This window comes from Erpetoichthys calabaricus, chromosome 11 (genome assembly GCF_900747795.2).
Source record: "Erpetoichthys calabaricus chromosome 11, fErpCal1.3, whole genome shotgun sequence".
Taxonomy (NCBI): Eukaryota; Metazoa; Chordata; class Cladistia; order Polypteriformes; family Polypteridae; genus Erpetoichthys; species Erpetoichthys calabaricus.
In genome coordinates this window covers 144674455-144693632 of record NC_041404.2, presented here as the reverse complement: position 1 = coordinate 144693632, position 19178 = coordinate 144674455, and the positions used below count along the sequence as shown (strand labels likewise).

General features: G+C 43.3%; 1 protein-coding gene across 4 annotated transcripts in view; it reads right to left on the bottom strand.

The window, feature by feature from the left end:
• trrap (transformation/transcription domain-associated protein) overlaps positions 1 to 19178 on the bottom strand; it is a 227557-nt gene that overhangs the window by 39817 nt on the left and 168562 nt on the right. For all 4 annotated transcript variants that reach the window (XM_051933670.1, XM_051933671.1, XM_051933672.1 and 1 more), the window contains 8 exons: positions 17835 to 18048; positions 15293 to 15472; positions 9467 to 9613; positions 9252 to 9371; positions 5472 to 5759; positions 5212 to 5349; positions 4964 to 5076; positions 1403 to 1538 (listed from right to left, as the gene is read on the bottom strand). In XM_051933670.1, coding sequence (XP_051789630.1) covers positions 1403 to 1538; positions 4964 to 5076; positions 5212 to 5349; positions 5472 to 5759; positions 9252 to 9371; positions 9467 to 9613; positions 15293 to 15472; positions 17835 to 18048 — 1336 coding nt within the window. The remainder of the gene's footprint in view (positions 1 to 1402; positions 1539 to 4963; positions 5077 to 5211; positions 5350 to 5471; positions 5760 to 9251; positions 9372 to 9466; positions 9614 to 15292; positions 15473 to 17834; positions 18049 to 19178) is intronic.

Below are 19178 nucleotides of genomic sequence, written 5' to 3'. Positions count from 1 at the left end.
CAGACGGATAACAGTCATGTCACATGCACTTCACCCACCTAAAGTTAAGCATGCTCAGGCCCAGCCATTACTTGCATGGGAGACCCTCTATAGAAAAGCTTGGGTTTCTGCAGGGCGAGGCGTTGGTGAGACCAACGGGCGAGGCGCTTATCCTGCGGTCTGTGTGTGGATCCCAATGCCCCAGTTGCACGACAGGGACACTGAGCCATAAAGACTGGCGCCATAAAACCGACATCTTGATTCTCTGTGGTCATTAAAGATCCCTGAGCATCTTTTTTGAGAAGAGCAGAGTGTACCCCAATGTCCTGGAAGAATTGTTCACTACAGCCTTGTCCATTCTGGCCCCCTAATAATCCCCTGTCTCTAACTATATCTCACCCCCCCAAACCCCTTCACCACCTTAAAAGCTAATGTGTGGTTCGTGTACTGGCACCAAAATGGCTGCTGTCTCATCATCCAGGTGGATGCTGCACATCAGGCAAGAGGATGGGGCCTCATCTGCCTCAAAAGCTGGCATATTATAATCTTTTTAGTTAGCCAATAAAAGGTGTCATTTTGCTCGACTGCAGTGGGTTGGCACCCTGCCCGGGGTTTGTTTCCTGCCTTGCGTCCTGTGTTGGCTGGGATTGGCTCCAGCAGACCCCTGTGACCCTGTAGTTAGGATATAGCGGGTTGGATAATGGATGGCTGGATGGACTTTGCTCGACTTTCCATTGGTTAAAATGCACGAAAGGGTCTCTTCAAAAAAACAAAGACTATAATAGATAATCGTATATTGCTTCCATCAGAATGATTACAAAGTAGTCTGTAACCTCTTACAGTTTCTGATCATCAGCTTCACTGTAATGAAAGCGCGAGTCTTCAGCTGCTCCTCAGTGCAGATGTCGACCACCCCCTGCTGAACGAGCGAAGCCTGCAAATGAGGCCAAAGCACTGCGAAGTTAAGCTGTCGGCAGACATCGCTTACCACAGCGGCATCCAAAACAACAAGGGGGGTGGGGGGACTCAGGCGGTCTTGAGCCAATATAGAAAATGAAGCGCGTCTTTCATGAATGCAGAGGATGAGCACCCTAGTAAAAGAGAGGCCTCTCGAAACAAAGGATTAGATAGAAAGGAAGTTAAGTGACCTGGCGGCGGCAATCGAAGTTAAGGTCCAAGAGAGCACACGAGTGTGGCTTCACTTAATGGACAGATAATGCATCCTAATGCATCACAGCATTAAGGAGCCGAGCACTCAGAGCACAATTGCGTGTCCTTTACTTTTGATGGCAACAAGACCCGCTCAGGATCAATCAGCGCTGGTTAACGCAGCTCTTTGTTTCGTCTAGAGCTCTGGAGGGCTCAGAGAGGCTCTTAAGTGCCTGTTGCCCAAAGACCCCCCCCCCCCCACTCACTCACTCACCTGTACTAAAGCTTCCTTCATGGCTGTCCAGTTGGAGGCCCTCCAGGCGCATTCCAAGACAAGATAAGGATTGCTGTGACCCTTGGACTGTCCATACTCTGTCAGCGCCTCCCACTGGTTAAGCTCTTTAGAACATCTGTGTAGATAAAAACAGGGCCCATTATTTCTGCTCTCTCTACTTCTTCAATCAGAAGATAATGAAGAACATGAATCCAACGTCAGAGCACCAGGTAAAGCTCTCATGCCTGCTGAGAGGTCCAAACATGATGGCCTTAAACAGATGTGACTTCAAGTATTGGTGCCGTTCAAAAAAAAAAGAATCTGAATATTTAGTGAAACAAGTAAAAACTGACAAACGTAATTGGCATCACCTTTCTTTACTCCACACAGCAGACACTTTACTTTTAATTTAAGACTTGACAAATTATTTAAAAAAATAAATAAATCGAGAGTGGTCTCCCCTCAACTTTCTCGTATACTCAGATATGGGGATGGATATTTGAGGAGTAAACCGCAAGACAATGATTATATTTTTATATTATGTACTTTAAATTGTGAATTTCCCCTTGGGATTAATAAAGTATCTATCTATCTATTAAAGAACCACCAACAACAAATCAAATAAATAATATATTGAACAATTATTATAAAATTAAACTTGAATAAATTGGACTCGGCAGTTGCATGAATAAAAGGTAAAGTACCATTCCGGTTAACGGAAATCGCCCAAAAGTTGATAGAAATCTACGTTTTGTACCTAATACTTGCATCCTGACCTCAGTGAAAGCGTACTCTCAAGTTATCGTGTTTATATACAGTGTCACAGGAGGCTGGGGGACAGGCCCAGCAGGGACGCCTGGAAGGACCGGGAGGTGGCGTATACGCCCACCCTGGGCCACTGGCCTGGATTTTGACGGGACCACGAGAGATGAGCAAGGAGGCTCATGCCCATTGGGGCCCATGGCCACCACCAGGGGGGTGCCCCGAGCCTCAGAGAGCCCGGGAACCATTCACTTCCACCACACCCGGGAAGATGGAGGAAGATCCTTCCAGGGACGCTCGGAGTGCTTCCGGGTGCAAGAGCAGCACTTCCGCCACACCAGAAAGTGCTGACTGGAAGAGCGTCATCGAGCACATGGAGCACATCCGGGTGGGAATAAAAGGGGCCGCCTCCCTACAATCGGGGAGCAGGACGAAGCTCCCGTGGGGAGAGGAAAGGCGGCCAATGGACATTTAAAGAGAGGGCCCTTGTTAGGGGTGTGCTGTGCAAAGTAGAAGAAAAATAAACGTGTGCTTTTATAAAGATGTGGTCTCTATCTGGTGGTGTTCAGGCGTATCTCACAACAGACAGACATAATTCGAAAAATGGTATTTTTGGACTCAGGGAGGTCTAAAACATCGAGATTCATCAAAATCTCAAATGGAATTTTTGAACGATTCCAATACTTTCCCTATACTTCATATACGAAAAAGTCAGGGAGGTCTAAAACGTTGAGATTCATCAAAATCTCGACATCGAATCTACAGATGATTACAATACTTTCCCTATACTTTGTATGCGAGAAAGTAAAAATAAAACATGAAAATGGCATGAACAAAAGTGGTGGGACCCTTAAACCTAAAGCTCTTTAGCCGAGGGTCTTTTAAAGCAGTAACTGCAATCCTACACTTTCTGTGCTTCTGAAGGAGACTTCTGCACCTCTCAACTGGGGTATGTGGCCCACTCTTCTTGAGCAACCTGCTCCGGTTCTCTTCAGTTTGGTGGGTTCCTTCGCCCAACCTTTCCGTAGATGTCCCAATAAGATTCAAATCAAGACTCATAGCAGGCCACTTCCAGAACATTCCAGTATTTCCTAGGTGCTCTCAGATGTAAGTTTTGGGCCCTTACCCTGTTGGAGGACCCATAATCTGCAAAAGGAGCCGCACCATTCTGACACTGGGCAGTAGGTATCACTCCAGAATGCCCGTATAATCTTCTGATTTCATTGTGCCCTGCACAGATTTATGGCACCTGGTGCCAGGGGCTGCACAGCAACTCAATAACATTAATGAGCCTCCTCTTTTTTTCCTTTCAAGCATTGTTTGTGTTCTGTGGACAAATACTTGCTGTGACTTAACATAAAGTTCTGTTTACCCAGAAGGACTGTGGCTTGTCAATATGAATTTCAGTGGAGTCTTCTACCATGGAATCCACTTTCATCCAGATAGCAGCAGCAGATGGTAGAGACATCTCAATCTCGATCTTGGACGGGAGTCTTGATAATTACTTTGGTTTGTTTTCCTCCAATCCAACAATCTTTCAGTCAGTTTTCCTCTTGTGGCTCTGTCCTGGGAGACGGGCTATGGTCCTATGGACCTTAAGCTTCTTGGTAGTATTAGCTATCATAGTCACAGGAACGTGAAGGTGGTCTTGCTGCCTTTACCTTGACCAAGCTTGGCCGTTACCTTCAGTCTTTCCTCCTTAGATAACTCTCTGCTTGTCCTTCTTTTGTCCATGTTGAGTGTGATACAATACAATTTATTTTGGTATAGCACAAAATCACACAAGGTGTGCCGCAATGGGCCTTTTGACTGCCAACACCCCGCATCTTGACTCTCTAAGAAGACAAGGAGAAACACACACGCCTGGACTTTGCTCCATTCAAACAGGCTGAGTGACTGATTAGAACAGGGGTTCTTAACCTGAGGTCCGTGGACCCCTACGAGATCCATGGATGGGTTTCAGGGGGTCAGTGAGGGTCAGATAGTAATGAACCAAAACGCAAAGTCAAAATAGATTGGATGTCAAAGATGATATGCGTGTCACCTTGTTGAAGACCACTCCACAGTTTCATATTCTTATTCAAGGAAAACAAGAACAACCTTCTCATTGAAATAAAGCAGATAACGAGAGAGTAAATGTAGTTGTAGTAATGGTAGTAGACAATGTAGTAGTAGATCTGTTTTAATTTGTACAAGAGGATTGTATTTCATAATTATAATGAGTGGCCATTACTTTTTGTATTAAACAAGGAGTGTTTACTTTAAAGTTGAATATTTTGTGTATGTCATATATGTAGGAGACAATCAAATCTCGATAAATAAGGTACATTATATTCATTGCATGCAAAGTTGTGTTAATGTGAATGTTTTTGGGGAAGGGTTTCCATAGCTTTCATCAGATTCTTAAAGGGGTCCGTGACTTAAAAAAGGTTAAGAATCCCTGGGTTATAAGATTGAAGACACCTACGTATGACTTCAGTCTCCATGAGATATCACCACAATCCAGTTATGTCCTTTTTATTTCTAAGGGCTCCTGAGAATTTTATCCATGGCATTTTAATTGGTTTAATTAATTTTTTTTTCCCTACATCAAAAGCAAAGTGTCTGATCTGTGGAGTATGGAATAAAGAACCGTGGATGCCAATTACTTGTCAATTTCAACTTATTTCATGGAAGAATTGCGATTCTTTTTTAAACAGTGGAAGGGTGCCAATGCTTTTGGCAGCATCATCTATAAACATTCAAACAGATTCCAAAGCTGGGAAGACCCCAAGCTTCTGCTGCCCCTCCCCTACTCACCGCACCCAGTGGTCCTCCCATAGCTGATATTCCGGGAAGACTGCTGGAGAGATGTTATTTCGTTCATGTTCCTTCCGTGCCTTTTCCATGGCCTTCTCATAACTCTCTTGGGCCTTCAGAAACACAAATGCAGGGCCGTGAAAAATGGGACCTTGGCACATGCCTGCTATCACAGCTTACCAGTTAAACCCCGTTAGACCGTACACTCTGGCTTCAACCCAGCCCAACAGTACATAGCACCTTCTCACCTGCTCAAAGAACCCATGCTGCTCATACGCAATAGCGGTCGAGGTTTCTGGAAACTTGCAGCGCTTCTGCCACAAACCTGCCCACATGTCTTCTTCTTGAAGCAGGGAGTAGAGTTCCGCTAATGAATCTAGGATCTCCTACAAGGAGAAAACAAGAGCTCAATGGTTAAGGACCCCATGAAAAAACACGGCAGGGCTGGCATGGCCAGGGAAGAGGAAGAAGGGCAGCACATGTGTGACACCTGCTCAGCTCAGCTCACCTGCTGGGGTAAGGTAATACTCTCCTGTTCGTAGAGTTCGGCCGTCTGCTTGGGCTTAATGGGAAGGCTCAGGCCCTTCTCAAAGGCTTGCTGCTCAAGCATAAGGGTAGTGCGGAACCAAAGGTTGTGCGTCTTGCCCAGGTACTTGAGAACGCAAGGTCTGATGGGGATGGGTGACACACACTGAGACATGGCCTCCACAAAGCAGTTAAGTGCACTGGGCTGGCAGTCACGTTGCGCCTGATGGCTACCGCTACACAGGAATGGGCTGATCTCTCCTGACAGGGCCTGCAGGGAGGAATAAAAATAAATAAATAAATAAATAAAAATATAAAAGGCATGAAGCTGAGATCTCAAGTGTAGGAGGGTCAAATGAGGACCTGACCACAGAAGAAAAGTGGAAACCGTGAGAAAAACACAAAGACAAGGCATTTTAGACACCAAATCACTCGTAACCAGTGAACGGTTAACAGTCAGAAGTGTCATGGCGCTCTACTGTCACCTTTTATTTTTAATATCATGGTTTTCAGATTATCTTCAGAAAAGCCCACATTGCTGAATTTGATAAGAAACATGGCATTACATTTTGTATGCTTGACTGCTTTGTTTCACATTAACTGTAATGAAACCTTATAAAACTAATGCTGAGACGTAAAAAGAGCAAAGAAGCGGCAATGAAGCTAACACCGCAAATGAAAAGCAACAAGAGCAGACCACTTCCAAACTGAGAGCAGACTAATCAGGTGCCGTGAAGCCCGTGTGCCAGGACCAGATCACTAATGGCAGGGTCAGCATTATCTCGACTGTCACTGTGAAGGTTTTAAGTACCTAAATGGCAGCTGTGTTCCTTGTGTATGTCATTTTAGAATACACAAATGCTTTACTTATATTTGCATAAAATGGAGTCACAGGGAAAGGTGTGAGGTGCCAGCATCTGAGCAGGTAGCCATTACCTGGCACATGTAATGACATGATTGATGTTACAATGAATAGCACTGGCCATATGAAAAACCAAGAGTTCAGTCAGTTACCTTACCAACAAGCCAACTACCACGTACAGCACTGCCACATCTGACAAAGTAAGTTTGCCTCAAAATAAACGAACCACGGGTTGACCCAGGCCACTGAGTCATGACGTTTGTCAGTCTCATCTTGGCATCACAGATGACTTGAGCAGTTTGTGGTTAACAAAAGCACACTTCATTTTCACTAGGTGTCCCTTATTGCAATATGAGTGCAGTCAACTGCTCCGATTACGTTAGGAGAGCCGGACACGGCTGCAAACTGCCCTTTCATGCTGGCAAAAACACATTATGTTTTATGTATGTGTACCCACTCCATACAAAAACTGGACAAAGTGCCTCGCTGGTTGGTTAATGGGCTGCCAGCACAGAGGGGATGACGGAGTGAAGCTCAGCTGAAATAATCCCAACCCATTGCTCAGTCCCCTAAGAAGTGACAGTATGTAGTCGATATAAAGTGAAGAACAACCGAAAAAGTCCTTCAGTGCAAATACACAGCATTGCCATCTTAAAAGGGATCTAAAAATACAGAGGTGTAATATGTCAGTCACGTCAACGCACTTTACAATATCGACTCGTTGGTCATTTGGTCAGTTTGGCAGCATTTCCCTACTTGATCAAGAGTGTTATTTCCCAGTTTCTCTGAAAAGTTCAGTCAGAATTGCAATAAACATACGTATGTTCTGCTCTTCTAATCCGCTCGCTAAAACGCTTAGGTGTGAACGGTGTAACTGAAAATAATGGCAAATGACTTTACAAGCGTTTTAGCAGCGTTCAGATCTAAGCCCTAAAAAGCTTAGGTGTAAATGGGCCCTTAAGCTTATAATACATATAATAAGAAATAAGTGCATATTAACTATGAAAGAAAATTAAAATTTTAATTGTGTGCGTAGTGGACTGTCAAGATATGTATAAAAAGAAATGTTACAGTATTACACTATCTCAGAAGGGAAAGACCAGCGTGGGACAAAACAAGTTAAGAACAAAGCAGGAGGACAAGAGCAATCTGAGGCAAGAAGTGGAATGAAATTTAAAAAGATACACAGAACATCTTGAAAACAGGCAGGAAGGTATCAATCTGCATCACTGCCTGCCGAATTGCTGTAAGAATATTATTTTTTTATTGGGGGCTTCATTCGCCAACCCCCCTGCCTGCACTATGCGCCAGCCACTTTGCGTCTCTGCTGTTGGCGTATGTGGATTTCACTTTCTCAAAACAACAAATCTCTTAATTCTCATGGATACGCCTCTTCATCGGGAAGAAACACTACTTTTCCCTGACGGCAACTCGAATTAGATGATCTACATGTCTCCGACTTAAAAATTTAAATCCGAACAATATATTCAATCTCTTTTCACTGTTCCGTTATTTTACCGAGTAATAATTTCCGTTTGTTAGCACTAATGCGATCTTTACTATCATTTGTTTTTTGACACTTTCGAATTTTACTACTTTCATTATCTGTAACTTGATCTGCATGTGTATCGCGCCAACGTTTTTGAACCTTTTTATGACGTTCTACTTTGTCATCTACTCTTTGTCTTTTATTTCTGGCCCCAGGGGTGGTTAAATCTCTTGCCACAAAGTCTCGTCTCACGGGACGTGAAAGTGTCTCTCTGAAAAAGTCACGTCTTGTCCCAGGTTTTTTTTTTATATAAGAGAGAGATTACTTACACATTATCTTTGTGTTTTATTTCTGTGCTTTAATAAATAACCCTAAACTATTTTAATTTTGCTTTGGTCTATATTCTTACCATTTTCTAAGCTCAGTGGTTCAAGTGGGTGGATGTCAACTTAGGGCTCTAATTGAAGGGGTAAGCAATGTTAAGTATAGGCCTGTGAGACAATGGAACAGGCAGACAGACCTGCTGAAGTCTCAACACCAGGTAATTTAGAACTGCAGGGCAAACCTTAAAGACCCGAAAGATCACCACATTTCTCACCCCTTAGCCTGGGACAGAGAGGCGGATACACCGGGTACCCCCTCAAGGCCTGCATCTAGACGCCAGGCAGCTGTCCATGACCTGAAGCTGAAGCGTCATTGGGTTAGGCAGCAGGGCTATGAGCCCAAACACTGAAGCAATGTTTTGCTGTCCTGGCTTGAACCCAACAGAGATGCTGTGTCAGGACCTGAAATAAGAAGTTCATGCTAGCAAACCTTCATGTGAAGTTAATAACCTGAAAATAATATTAACCTGAAATAATACATTTATGATAATCTGAAATAAGAAGTTCATGCTAGCAAACCTACATGTGAAGTTAATAACCTGAAAATAATATTAACCTGAAATAATACATTTATGATAATCTGAAATAAGAAGTTCATGCTAGCAAACCTACATGTGAAGTTAATAACTTGAAAATAATACATTTATGATAATCTGAAATAAGAAGTTCATGCTAGCAAACATTCATGTGTCTGAATCAAAGCAGTTCTGCCAAGGAGAGTGGGCTAAAAGTTCTCCTCAGAGTTGTGAAAGGCGGATTATCAAATTAGAGGAAGCGTTTAGTTGTGCTGCTACAACCAAGTATGGAAAGTTTGGTTAGTGATGACTTGTCATCATAGGGTGTGATAGATAATTTTGCTCATTAAAAGAAATGATTAAAAAAGTGTAGGGTGTTCACTTCATTTGAAAAGGTCCCAGGCCTCTCGTCGTATAAAATGTACAAAAACAGAGGCTAACAGAAAGGGGCCTTGTATAACAGCTTGTAAAATGTTTATTGTTCAATACCAAGTAAACCGTCTGAATGACTCACATGCTGCTGCCGGTCAGAAAGAATTTTCCAGAGTCGGGGAAAAAGCTGAATCCAGGTCTTCTCTGCCAGAGGAGTGGAAATGTGGCACAGCTGGACAAAGGCATTGAGCAGCGTTCCTGTCTGCTTGGGACAGAGAGGGGACAACGATGAAAAATCTCATAATGCCCACCACCCACCCAGTCTGTTACTCCCTCCCCACATAGAACCAGCCTGACCTTAACTTCCCTCAGCGAGTCCAGGAATTTATCGTGCTTGTTGGTCAGCATATGTAGTTGGTTGCCAGTATCCTTCTCGGCTTGTTCCTTTGTTTTCAAAGTGCTGCTCTGATCGCCAGGGGCGAGCTCAACATCAATCTCTACATCCTGTGGAGGAGACGGAAGGAGGAGGCAGGGAGAGGTTGAGTAGCAAACCTATGAGACTGCTGTAGGGTTAGTAGCACGATGATACTAAACTGAGCAGTGGTTCACGCTGAGGTAAAGGCGGCCACAGGTTACAAATGGAACTCGCCAGTACGAAGTGTCACATGCTGTGCCACTGCTTGAACTACATCAAAATTCAAATTCCTACTATTTGATTATAAAAAAAAAACAAAAAACTGTGTGTCATGAGGTCAGCCACAAGGTGCTTTGTACCCAACTGATATGCGAGAGCAGGCATATGGTCCTCTGCCCTCACAAAAGTGACCCACCAATGACAACGTGCATCTGATGTTCTTTACGGCAGGCAGGGAGAGGTTGAGCAGCAAACATATGAGACTGCTGTAGGTTTAGTAGCACGATGATACTAAACTGAGCAGTCGTCCACGCTGAGGTAAAGGCATGGAGCGGTGAAAAACACTGAAGCCAAGAAGGGTGCCACGCAACCACCCATCTGAGGGCGAAATAAAACACGATAAAATGAGTTAACACCATTCCTTTAAACAAATCATTTTTTATTCACCAAGCGTAGTTTATTTATGGCCGTGTGAGAAGGTGGTTTTAAGTATAGATGTACAGACGTCTAGGCCTGCTAGAGCACACTAACTTGGATGGGCCCTGCAGGATATGCAGTGAATTCACACCCAGTATTCAGACTTCCATCACTTTCTGTACTCTTTATTGTGTTGTAGAGTTACTTTTAAATGGATAAAGGTGCAATTCTGCCCATCAGTCTACACTCAATAAACCATAATCATGGAATACAGGTTTTTAGAAAGTTTTGCAAATCTATTAAAACCCAAAAAGGGCTGGACTACTGTGGCTGAGTCTGCCTGACAGGGAGCTGACACAATGCAATACGTCTCCATTATTTCAAGAGGGGTGTCAACAAGTCAAAGGATTCCTGTAAATTAATGATGATCCATAGGCTTACTCTCTCCAAGTCTCTGGGGTACCCATCTGTCCATATGCCATTCTGCCGTATCTCTCGATCCTCCCAGAGACCATGCTGGAGAAGAGAAGATGCCGGACCAGAAAACCATCAACGCACTAGGACTGCGCATTGCCGCACCCATCACATGACAATCCAACTCAGGATCCCAGATTAGGACCCGAGTACAGCCATGTGACGGGTGACACCTCAGCATCATACTAGTTCAGATGGAATGGAACAGTGTGAGTTTTATTATGGTGGCTGGAGTGTCAATTCTGCCACCAACCCCCAGGTTTTTCCCCTGCATCCAGCTACAGTGCATCCGGAAAGTATTCACAGCGCATCACTTTTTCCACATTTTGTTATGTTACAGCCTTATTCCAAAATGAATTTATTTTTTTCCTCAGAATTCTACATACAACACCCCATCATAACAACATGAAAAAAAGTTTACTTGAGGTTTTTGCAAATTTATTAAAAATAAAAAAACTGAGAAAGCACATGTACATACAGTAAGTATTCACAGCCTTTGCCATGAAGCTCGAAATTGAGCTCAGGTACATCCTGTTTCCCCTGATCATCCTTGAGATGAATGAATTTTTAATGAAACAACTCCGATGCAGTTGAAGTGCAGACTTTCAGCTTTAATTCAGTGGGGTGAACAAAACGATTGCATAAAAATGTGAGGCAACTAAAGAATTTTTTCAACACAATCCCTTCATTTCAGGGGCTCAAAAGTAATTGGACAATTGACTCAAAGGCTATTTCATGGGCAGGTGTGGGCAAGTCCGTCGTTATGTCCTTATCAGTTAAGCAGATAAAAGGCCTGGAGTTGATTTGAGGTGTGGTGCTTGCATGTGGAAGATTTTGCTGTGAACAGACAACATGCGGTCAAAGGAGCTCTCCATGCAGGTGAAAGAAGCCATCCTTAAGCTGCGAAAACAGAAAAAACCCATCCGAGAAATTGCTACAATATTACGAGTGGCAAAATCTACAGTTTGGTACATCCTGAGAAAGAAAGCAAGCACTGGTGAACTCAGCAACGCAAAAAGACCTGGACGTCCACGGAAGACAACAGTGGTGGATGATCGCTGAATCATTTCCATGGTGAAGAGAAACCCCTTCACAACAGCCAACCAAGTGAACAACACTCTCCAGGGGGTAGGCGGGCGTATCGATATCCAAGTCTACCATAAAGAGAAGACTGCATGAAAGTAAATACAGAGGGTGCACTAAAAGGTGCAAGCCACTCACAAGCCTCAAGAATAGAAAGGCAAGATTGGACTTTGCTAAAGAACATCTAAAAAAGCCAGCATAGTTCTGGAGAAACATTCTTTGGACAGATGAAACCAAGATCAACCTCTACCAGAATGATGGCAAGAAAAAAATATGGAGAAGGCGTGGAACAGCTCATTATCCAAAGCATACCACATCATCTGTAAAACACGGTGGAGGGAGGCAGTGTGAAGGCTTGGGCGTTCATGGCTGCCAGTAGCACTGGGACACTAGTGTTTATTGATGATGTGACACAGGACAGAAGCAGCCGAATGAATTCTGAGGTGTTCAGAGACATACTGTCTGCTCAAATCCAGCTAAATGCAGTCAAATTGATTGGGCGGCGTTTCATTATACAGCTGGACAATGAGCCAAAACATACAGCCAAAGCAACCCAGGAGTATATTAAAGCAAAGAAGTGGAAAATTCTTGAATGGCCAAGTCAGTCACCTGATGTTAACCCCATTGAGCAGGCATTTCACTTGTTGAAGACTAAACTTCAGACAGAAAGGCCCACAAACAAACAGCAACTGAAAGCCGCTGCAGTAAAGGCCTGGCAGAGAATTAAAAAGGAGGAAACCCAACATCTGGTGATGTCCAGGAGTTCAAGACTTCACGCTGTCATTGCCAGCAAAGGGTTTTCAACCAAGTATTAGAAATGAACATTTGATTTCCAGTTATTTAATTTGTCCAATTATTTTTTGAGCCCCTGAAATGAAGGGATTGTGTTAAAAAAATGCTTTAGTTGCCTCACATTTTTATGCAATAGTTTTGTTCACCCCACTGAATTAAAGCTGAAAGTCTGCACTTCAACTGCATCTGAGTTGTTTCATTTCAAATTCATTGTGGTAATGTACAGAACCAAAATTAGAAAAAAAGTTGTCTCTGTCCAAATATTTATGGACCTACATGTAGGTAGGACTTGGGGCACTCTGTTCAGGGGTACATAATAAAGACTCTGAAAGGGAAAGCAGGGCCATCCTAGGAGCCTACAACAACAAAGCAGGATTTTTTGCAGGATGACAAATCAGACAAATCATCAATGACAAGCCGTTCAAAGATCTGCTAGTGGGGTCAGAAGAAAGCCATTCAAGGATGTTATTGGCAACTACAGAGCACCAAAGTAGTCCAGCTGGTTTGCCATGAAATGCAACATGTCGGCAAAGATTCTTCCCAGCTAATCCTGTTTTACAAGGACACTGCAATAATGCAAAAGCGGCATGACGGCAAGTGGACGACTATTGTTGGGACACCGAAACGAGAAGCATCAGATGCCGAGAACAAATGAAAATCAGCAGGCAAACATTTTGAGCGCAACTGAAGTAAGGCATTGTGTCAGCTGTTGCGACGTGAGATTTTACATACAAGTTGATAAAAATTTTGTATGTCTTTATTTGTAACTCAGGCAAAGTAATGTAATCTTACTGCTACATTAGTGAAAAGCATTCATGTTTACAAACACCAGGACTGAGTCTCTCTGAATTTTACGGCAGGATTTGGGGGAAGTGCCTGAAACACGTTTGGTGAAGTCTCTCAAGTCCTACACAAGGCCAGGCTGCCTAACTGCCAAGCTTTACCTTAAACATATGGTTTTGGGGGATGGCAGGTGTGAAGATGTTCTCTGCCCCATTGGTCTGAAGTATGGCTGTTTGGAACTGGCTTGTATCAGAAGCCTTTAAGTACTATGGTGTCCTATTGGCTGTAGGGGTTGGACAGAACATCTATAAATTTGCTCACTCCCTCACCTCTCTTACCAACTGATGAAGGAGCAGCTCACACACACCATGAACTGAAAAAGGGCAACACAATGAAGAGCGCAGCTCAGCAGCCATATTGAGACAGGCATGCAGAAGAAAGCAGACCACCAATGATGCCTTAACCAGAGACATTTTAAGTAACTAACAAGTCTGTGTGCCGCCTGAAACTACACATCACCATTTATCAGGCTGTATGGTTGCCAATATTCAAATGTACTTTGCATATTATTACTATTTATGAATATTACCAATCATACATTGTTTAAATTGTAACTAAACTCCTGCTTGTCTTTTACTACACCTAATTGCCTGACGTTATAGTTGTAGGAGGGAAGGTGGGGAGAGGTTATAAAGTACAATACCTTATAAACAGTGGTAAGTCTGGGAGATTTGAGGCATTCTGACAAAGGCTACATATTAATAATACAAAAGGGGAAAGTAGAGCAATATAATACTCCACCAAGACAAAACAGTCAGCATTATTAACCCTTAAACCGCCGTAACCGGCTATATTCGGTTCCCAATGCAATTTGCCAGCACACTGGAGCCGAGTATATTCGGCGACGTACAATCTTTGAATGCCACAGTCGGTTCAACAGTACAATTTGCTAGCACGCAGGAGCTGATCAGTCCATGCCGTCCATTCGTTGAGCAGACGGCTTGTGACCACCGGCGCCCCCTGCAGCATCACTGTCCCTGGGATTGAGCCGCTGCACATTGAGCGTTGGCCTCTGTGTGCAGCCAGTTCAAGCGCAGTTGGCTCAGCGATTTACTGAATTTCATCAATGGCGTCAGCGGCAACTTGTACATATAATAATAGATTGCTGCAGCAGTTTTTTATTTTATAGTTTTTACAGTTCATTGGCAGTGTGTAAAACAATCAGTGTTGCAGTAATTGTGATACTCTTTGCAAGAGAAAAAAAAAATGTGTTCTATTAAAATTTCACTTTTTCTTGGTGAATTGTGATGTTTCCTTAACAAGTGCAGCAAAAAAGTATTTGGTGTCTGGGGGTACATTAACCAACCACCCCCAACCCCACCACAAGTATGTGGCAGTTTAAGGGTTAAGCGATGAAACATAATTCAATAAAAGCTGATTTCGTGTTTCTTCAGATTCCTGCGTAACACAGTCAATTTGAAGTTATATTTGTGATCAGGGAGCAAAACATTGGAAAAAATGAGCTGTCCGGTGAAATTAAAAAAGAACAAATCAAGACACGTTCAGACTGAATCATAGCTAGTAATCGTAAAAAATAACTGCAGTGAAACTATTAAAAAATAAAAAAAACATACAAACCCAAATCTAATAAACTGTAAGAGTTTCCTTCATTTAACACGTCCCCCCACCCCCCTCCATCAGTCACTAACAATAAAAGGCTAAAAGGGGGCCCCCCATTGTCGCGTGTACTTACTCGATGTGCTGATCCACATACCGTGCTACGCCACTCTCTAGCGCCAAGATTAGTTATCATCGCTACCTTACCTTGGAGGTTCAGTCCACCATACCTGAGGCATCTCACAGCAACACGTTACAATGCGATCAATAAACCTCCCCGCCTGCCACAGGGCTCCTCATTATCAACAAGTGCGGCTCCACAAGCCGTGCAAGTGCATAACCCCAAAAATGAACAAACCGCCCAAAATCAAAGTCCACCTCACCTCCTCCTTGGTCTCACTGTTTTCGCGCTCCCGCGGCTCCTGCTTGACATGCGTTACCATGGCAAAAGCAGCTCTCTCGTGACTGTCGGCCAGGTTGATGACATTAGTGATAGATGGAAGCATGGCCCCCTGGCAGCTTGTTCCAATAGTGGTTCCACGTTCACACACAGCAAGCAGCAGCTGGAGAAATATGACACACAAATAAGAAAAACAAAAACTGTATTTAATGACAATCCCAGGCAGAAGTGAAAAGAACCTGGGTTACACCTCAGGTGAAGTCAGGTGTCCAAGGACTAGAAGATCTCAGGTGTGGTCACCACACTGACAGGAGCAACCTTACAATTTAAGTCAAAAAGACTCTGTTTTCTTGTCACTGAAATGATGGAAAAGTGTGTCAAGAATGAGGTCAAGTCACACGCCCTGTTAGTCTCTGAGAAGATGCTAAGTTAGTCTTTATCAGCAGTATCAGGTATAACAGCAAGGAGGACACGTGGTGGCACCAAAATGAAGTTCTCTATTTCAATTTTTCTTGTTTATCTTGGCGCCTCTGAGTTGCAACGTGTTCCTTGTCGGCTGGACATGCCATTAGGAATTTTACTGAAACGCAGTAAACAAAAATGGAAGAGTTTGTGTCTCTAAGTGAGGCGACTCCATCCGGGTTATGCTTAAGTCCCCATTACACTATACGACTTATCCAGCAATTTTTAATCACAGACTTCATTTACATCAATTTAGTGAGTTGAGGGAAGTTGTGGCCAACACCTGTGACCACATGTCAAGTAATTTCATATCCCCACAGCCTCCGTTAGACCAGTCTGCAACTGACCGCAACAAAATGAAACAGGTTGGGAGGATGTGCGGATTTGTTTCCACACCCACCACACGACAAACCACCCGGATTGTGACCCGAGTACAGTCGTGCAACGGGTGACACCTCAGCACCACACTGGAACAGTGTGAGATTTTTCATGGTGGCTGAAGTGCCAATCCTGCCACCAACCCCAACCGAGTTATCCTGGCAGGTTGGAGGGCCTGCTTGCAGGTTAATGTCTTACCCAGGACGAAGCAATTGCAGGCTAAGGGCCTTGGCTCAGGGGACTAATGGACAGGTTCGAGTCTTAAGCTCATATACTGTACATTTTATTATTAAATGTTATTTTTGTATGGATTTGTTAGGTATTTGTTGTATGTTATTCGTGTTTTTACCATTATGTTTATTTGTTCTGTGGCCTGTCCCCTTAAAATAGAGTTTTCAACATGGTGCCATATTGAGAGACCACCCTCTGGCCTTCATATATAGATGGAGGAAATAAACCCCTTACACGATTGTCGAGTGTAAGAATCTTTACGTAAGTATTGTATTTGATTTTCTGTTTTTGTACTATTTATTGAATTCTGGTATTTGGTTATTGTATTTGGGCTTTGGGTTACCTTTTTAGACAGATCCTTTTTTGTTTCCTTTTCTTGTATGATTTTTGGGAATAAATACTTTATTTCTAAAGATTACTCATTGGCTTTCTCCTTTACACCTCTGGTTTTATGGTTTCCTCCCCACTGACATTTGTTTAACAAGTTATTTTTGCACTTGTAAAGCCAGTGAGCCATTCTGGGCCTGTGCAGGCCTAAAAGCCTGCCCCTTGAGTTTGGGGTAGGGCTGCCAGAAGGGTATACTACCGAGGACCTGATGTGGTTTTTTGTGTATTTTTCAGCCCATATACAACCCCCCCCCCCCCCCCCCCCCCCACACACTTTTGTCATTTTGTAGGTTTAAAATCATCACCTTTTTTTAAATGCTCTGTCTAAACTAACTCAAAGTTCTCTTACCCAGATGATTGCTCTTAAGGGTGATTTTTAACATCTAAATTTAATTTCAAATATGTAAGCTCAAACAGTGTTTCATTTCATGGTTCTTGTCTAGCATTTTTAATATTTTCCTATTTATTGTTCCATGTTTAAATTCAGAAGTGTTGTATTTAGTCATCGGGCGGACAAATATAGCGCTGCTGCCTCGCAGTTAGGAGACCTGGGTACGCTTCCCGGGTCCTCCCTGCGTGGAGTTTGCATGTTCTCCCCGTGTCTGCATGGGTTTCCTCCCACAGTCCAAAGACATGTAGGTTAGGTGTATTAGCGATTCTAAATTGGCCCTGGTGTGTGTCCTGCAGTGGGGGTTGGCGCCGTGCCCGGGACTGGTTCCTGCCTTGCGCCCTGTGTTGGTTGGCATTGGCTCCAGCAGACTCCCGTGACCCTGTGTTTGGATTCAGCGGGTTGGAAAATGGATGGATGTGTTTATTCATTTTTGTTTAGTGTTGGATACGAGTTTGTGTCCAATGTTATTTATGTGCTATTCTTGAATATCTGTGAAGAACTTTGAGCATGGCGAAGATGTCATATAAACAACATGCCTTATTATTACTAATTAGACTATTGGATGTTCAAAGAGGAACGTCCTTCAGAGCCCTAAGACGATTTCTGGGAGAACAGAAGCCGTAGCTGCCCCAATATCTGGACACACAAAATGACCAGCATGAATCTACCCACGTACCTCGACGCACTGCTTGATCCAGAAGTGGTTGCCCATGGCCTCCCAGTTTTGAGAGCAAGTGATGTACAGCAGTCTCTCGTAGACACGCCGCTTGATTGAGCCATCAAACACCTCAAAGAACTTGGCACGGATCAGAGGCTGTGGGCAGCGCAGACCAGACAGAAAGGCTGGCTCCAGCTTGGAGGTGATGTCACTGCCAGAAAGAGTCTCGTCCCTGCAAGTGGGAGGGCAGGAGATTGAAAATAAAGCAGTGGAACTTAACAACACACCCCACCCTGTCTGTCAGGCCACCTCCTGCTTTAGGTGTATGGAGCTGGGGAAGAAAGGAAGGAACTCTGTGCTACAGGATACATTATTATATTAATACAATATTAGTTAGCAATGGGAGGTTTTGTTCTTAAATGAGGTATTTTAATAAATTAAAATAAATACTTTCTTTGTACTTGCAGTTTAAAATGGTGCCTACGGGGCACAAACATTGGAAACAAAAGCCTTAAAAACGTACAAATTTGAGCAAAGAATGTTCTCAGATACAAAATCACATCTTCAGGTCGCACAAATATTGTAAAACACACACATTTTTTTATGGGATTTCTCCATTTAAATGATGTCCAGCTGTGCTCTACAGCTCATTGCCAGTCCCCTTCCACAGAAAACTCTTAGCCTCAGAGGTCCTGGTTCTCTGCAGCTCATTTCCGTGAATGGTTGTATTTATCGTTGTTTATTTTGAGAGGAACTAAAGCACTTGGGTGAGATCATTTTGCCAGGATTGTGACCAAAAAAAAACAGTTGTTTTATACCAGGGGTGTCGAACTCCAGTCCTGGAGGGCCGCAGTGGCTGCAGGTTTTCATTCTAACCATCTTCTTCATTAGGGAGCAGTTTTTGCTGCTAATTAACTTGACTCAAACCATTTAGTTCTTTCGTTTTCCTTAATGAGGAGCCAAACAATAATGAGACACAAAACAAGCTGCCACATCATTGGCTAACCACATTATCTGAACATAAAGAAAGGTGAGGGTCTCAGTAAGGCTGATCTCTCAGGTCATCAAAACATCTTGACGGTGTTCTTAGAAAAGAAAAAAGAAAATCAACAGTTTTGTAAATGTCTTCTGTGGCAGAATGAGAGCAGCAACAAGCCGTGGAATTAAATAACGGGTTTAATTAACAGCAAGAATCGGCTTCTCATTAAGGAACTGGTTGGAGTGAAATTGGCAGGAGTTTGAAGCCCCAGTTTAGCCGGTCATCTGTTGGCTCATTTCACGTCTCATTTCTGTTTGGCTGCCATTTAATGAAGAAGTGAATCAATTCAGAGGACTGAATCCTTAAAAACAGGGCTATTAAAA